Source organism: Limulus polyphemus, unplaced genomic scaffold, assembly GCF_000517525.1.
Source record: "Limulus polyphemus unplaced genomic scaffold, Limulus_polyphemus-2.1.2 Scaffold3417, whole genome shotgun sequence".
In the NCBI taxonomy this organism is placed as follows: domain Eukaryota; kingdom Metazoa; phylum Arthropoda; class Merostomata; order Xiphosura; family Limulidae; genus Limulus; species Limulus polyphemus.
The window spans coordinates 26,952-32,126 of NW_013669027.1; the positions used below are offsets into that span (position 1 = coordinate 26,952).

Sequence of the window (5,175 nt, forward strand, 5' to 3'; positions counted from 1 at the left end):
ATGAAAAATTGAAAATTTGGATGTATCCCCCCCCCCCTAGTCCCGTATGGACCTAATGAACTTATATACCATTTTAGTGAAGATTCATCGACACCCTGCGAAGTAGTTACATGCACATACAACAGACAGTACTATTAATATTATATTTATATAGATACGTAAGTACTTTCAAAACATGTTTTGTTGGAATAAATGAATAAAGTTAGAAAAAGAAATCAAAATTTACTAAAAGTTATAGTGGTGTAGAATTTGGCACATATATCTGTCAAGTACAACTGTACTGTCGATAGAGAAAATACCTTGATTTGCTGCTGTTGGGTTTGAAAACTTTTAACGCTAGGAGATAACCAAAATCGCTAAATCAGCACCTTTTTAAATGCAGATAAATGTTTGGAACCATTGCACATTTTTTTTTTTTGCTGTGATCCTTGAAGCTTACTAATAATATGTTTCAATCACATAAAAGAAATGTTATTGTTTGTTTCCAAGGTCTTAGGGTTGCCTTAAATTCAAGGAAGAATATTCAATATAAAGAAAACGTATTAGGCATAACAGTTCGAACTTTGCGATCATCTGAGGTATGGCCTTCTACTGGTATTAATACTAGTAGTAATATTGTTAGTCGAACTGCTAGAAAAAACAAAAATGTGACTGGGTTTTTGTCAAAAGAGAATAACAAGTGTGATGGATTCAATGAACGTGAAGTAAAGGAAAATGTTAATTATATATTAGAAGAGATGAAGAATATGAGCAGAGCCTTTCATCTGCTATACGAAAACAAACACTTTGAGTTTGATAGAAAAGCTGTGCATAAAATTAAAAGAACCGAGGGTGAGAAGATACATATTTCTGATTCTGTATTGGCTGAATCACCAGTTTCATTATTAGGCGATGGTAGAAGATCTCGGATTCGTTACCAACGGTATAGATTAAAGATGTTGAGGAAAAAAATGCAGTGTAAAGAATCTATTGAAGACAATTTAGAGGAACAGATTGAAAATAACATCCCAGTAGTGGTAAAACTGATGATGAAAACTCCTCATTATTCAAAATATATGCTGGAAAAACATCCAGACCTTGCCGAAAGTCATGCCTGTGTTACTAAAGAGAGACAGAGGCATATGGAAAGTGAAGGAGAATGTATAATTCAGTATCCTTTTGCTCAAAGAAGTGAAACCTCTATAACACATGCCAGTGTTGTTAAGAATAAAGACCACTTTTTTGAAAGTAACTCTAATTCAACGTATCAAGAAAATTGTAAAGATTCAGAATTTAAAAATAGACATAATTCACATCTACTGAATAATCTGTACCAAAATGAAAATTATGAAAATCCTTCTGTTATTAAAGATACTCGTATTATCCGTGAAGAGATTTTGAAGAGTGACTATGGTACACCAGATCCATCTTTCCCAGTGAGCAAAGTACCATGTGGTGGTTGTGGTGCTTTACTGCATTGTAAAGATACTGGTATTCCTGGATATATACCTGCTGAGAAATTTAAAAAGTATTCAGAAATTCAACTGAGAGCTGAACTTTGTCAAAGATGCTTGTATCTTCAGCATTTCAATGTTGTACTGAATGTTTCTGTAAACCCAGATGAATATCCACGTCTTATGTCAGAAATAAAAAACAAATTTGCACTTGTGGTTTTGATAGTTGATTTAACTGATTTTCCATGTAGTATATGGCCAGGGATCATTGATATTCTTGGACCTAAAAGACCAATATTTGTTGTTGGAAATAAAGTAGACTTGCTACCTTGTGATGATGCTGGATACTTGGATAGAGTTAAGAGAGTTCTTCAAGAGACTCTGAAAAAGACTGGTGTTGATAGAGGAAAAAATATCAAGCATGTATGTCTCGTAAGTGCCAGAACAGGTTATGGCATTGAAGAGCTTATCACAAAACTGCAAAATGTATGGAGTTTTAAAGGTATGAATTTTGGTTAACATACAGACAACAAGGAATTATTACATTCTTTGAGACTGTTATTGCTCATCCATACCAGTGGAAAAATAAAAATTTTAAACCAATCCGCTATTTCTTAGGAATTCATTGATTTTCTTCTTAAACTATTGTCAGATGCAGGCCTCTAGAACTGTTATTGCTAACTCAGTCTGTAAACCATCCTTTTACAAAAATAAAACTGTCTTAACTGTAGTCTAGCCTGTCTTCACTAAATCTTAATTTATTTCCTCTTGGTTTCAGGATACTTACTCTTCTTTTTTGAAAAGAAAAGAAATCTTAACTTTTTCCAATAAGACAATCCTTTAAAGTCATCTTAGTAGTTCTTGTATGAACACTTGTATCAGTATAAAATAGGTTAAAGATTTTAATCTCTGTTCATAAGATAACCCTTATATCCCTGGACACTTCCTGGTAGCCCTTTACTGAAGCTTTTCCATGAATGAATATTTTTTCTAACATAAGAAGACCAAAACTAAATGGAATATTCCAAATGAGGCCTGATTAGTGAGTTGTATAGAAATAATTACCTCTTTTGACATGTAATTGACATGTCTGTAAGTACATAATGAAATTATATTAGCTTTATTACTAGCAGTTATAGCTGAGTGGTTAATTAATATAATTAATTAACTATAGACATAATTTACATTGATTATTGACATTTTAAAATAATCGATTAATGTCACAAAAATAGCCCAGTAGTTGGAGTTAGTGTTTCTGGTTATTTTAATGATCCAGGTATAGAAATATTGGTTTTATGATTTCTCATTGTCATTTTTGAATTAATTCAAGATTTTTCAGTTTAATTGGTTAGGGTCACGATTTGATAAAATAGTCATCTAATCAAAGTTAAGTGTTCCCAATTATTCCAACAATCCAATTAATGAAAATGATGCTATTATGATTTATTATTATTTTTCTTGATGAAATAGTTTGTTCATCTTTGGGCCTTGTTATTATGGTGGTTGTGGGTTTAATTCCTGTTGCTATTAATCATGCTCATTCTTTCAGCCATGGAAGCATGAAATTGAGTCCTAATGATTTCTGGTAATACAAAATTCACAGTATTGGTAGAATTAATACAGATAATCATGCCATTCATATTAAAGATAATTAACTTTTCACTGTAACATCTTTACTAGAGAATAGTTTAGTTAGTTTTAAAATAGTGCATTTGAGATTAAATTAATTTTTTTTTTCCACTCTGATGTGACACTATATGTTAACCCTTCCATTACGGGCTGGGTGGAATGAACTCAGCTCGTAACCACAAAATATCCATGAGAATAATTATTCTATGATTTTTTGATAATGTATGCACATCTTTACAAAATTTTGCAGGTTATTGGTAAACGATACACGGTTTTAGTACACAAAATATCAGGTTTTATATTAAGTGTTAAGATTTTTTAATTAAAGATTTTCTTATAAACTTTTTCTTTCAGTATGTTGACTATCCAACATGGAAAGCAGTTTTGATTTTGAAATTAAAAATACTTTAATGCATTAGAAAATTTTCAAATTTCACATGCAAAATCTTTATAATATCCAGATAATCATCACATTTGTTTGGGAAAAACTTTATATTCTATTTGTTATTTTCACCACTGTATTTCTGTATGGGTTGGTTCAATTTGACTGACTTCTTATCCTCAATAAAAAAATTACTACAGATTATAGCACCAAAACACAAATGTTTAGTCGAAATAGCTTAAATCTCATAACATTATACATTTATATATATATTTGTTATTTTCATTATATTGACCTTCTACCCATGCCTGGCTAACAATACAGAAGCTACAATGGTGCGGTGTACATGCATTCGTGTTACGGTATTCAATGATATGTAACTGACATTTAGTCTTTACAAAGTGATCTGTCTTCGCTGTGTTTTAATGGACTAGTATTTTGTAAAATACAGTCTCATTTCAGTTATAATACATATGTATATACATTATTTCTGTTTACAAATAAGTTCTTAAACTTATTTTTCTTAAAATATAGAGCAGTAAATAAAGAAGTAAAGCAAACAATTATCTCTTCTAGTTATGACCATTGTATTCTTTGTTGCTTGTCGGAGGATGCTAAGCCTTATGAAATTTCTGTCGTGAAGGATGTGAAAAGAAAATTTTTTTTAGGTTTTATGTATATATTTTAAATAACCAAAAAATCTTATATTACTACTAGCTGAGTTACCCGCCATTGCACAGTGAAAATTTAGATTTCAAATGTATAGATCAGTATTTTTTTCAGCAAATTATTCAGTAAGTAGACAAAAAGCTGTGATGCGAGAAATAAAAAAAGCATTTAATCAAACAAAGCTTTATTTGAAATTAGATAGTGTTTGAGCTTGTCTTGTTCTTTGAGCCTGAAGTCGTACATCATGTTGCTCTCTGTAAGTTATTTGTCTTAATTTTTGTGCTTGAAGTCTGGTTTGACGTTGTTCAGAAGTTTCTTGCTGTTTATATCCAGCTTGCCTTGATGATTCCGACTGAACTCTGGCTTTGTGCTGTTCAACAGTTTCTTGCTGTCTTTGAGTAGCCTGCCTTTCAGCTTGAGCTCGAAGTCTAACTTTACGTTGTTCCAAAGTCTCTTCCTGTATTTGAGCAGCCTGTCTTGCAGCTTTCTTCTTTTGTTTCAGCTGCTCTTTGTGCTTGCATTCTTTTAGCGGCAAAAGACTTTCCATAGCAAGGACGTTTCTTGGGTGGCTGTATCACTAAACAATAATTTGCAATTCACAAAGTTACTAAATCACTTATGAAACCACTTAGCACTATTTAAAGAAAATTGTTTTTGGAAATACTGAATTGACAGCAAGGTGATCTGAGTGTCTCCCGCCATAACGCTTTCTATGTGCAAAACATGCTTATGTTTGTATGTTTATTACAAAAAAATGGTGCAATAATCCTTATTTGTCAATTTCGTCATTAAATACTACACCAATTAGCACCATTAAATTTCTTGTAAAAACTGGTTATTATGAATTTATTTTAAAATTTGTAAGTTCAACCGTTTGGTTTCCTATAGCGAACAAATAAACAAACTTCCTCTTTTATATATATATATATATATATATATATATATATACTATAGTAATACCTACCTAATTAATTTAATTACTACGTACGTATAAGTTAAACTAACGTACGTAGTTAGTTTAGGTTTACGTTAAAACTAAATTATTAGTAATTTTAGTAGTAC

At 31.1% G+C, this 5,175-nt stretch overlaps 1 protein-coding gene across 1 annotated transcript in view; it reads left to right on the top strand.

Annotated features, from left to right (window-relative positions):
- The first annotated feature begins 353 nt into the window (after nucleotides 1–353).
- The window catches only part of LOC106469310 (nitric oxide-associated protein 1-like), a 43,952-nt gene continuing 39,130 nt past the window's right edge, over nucleotides 354–5,175 (top strand). The window contains exon 1 of the mRNA XM_013929800.2: nucleotides 354–1,935. Coding sequence (XP_013785254.1) covers nucleotides 447–1,935 — 1,489 coding nt within the window. The 5' untranslated portion in view covers nucleotides 354–446. The remainder of the gene's footprint in view (nucleotides 1,936–5,175) is intronic.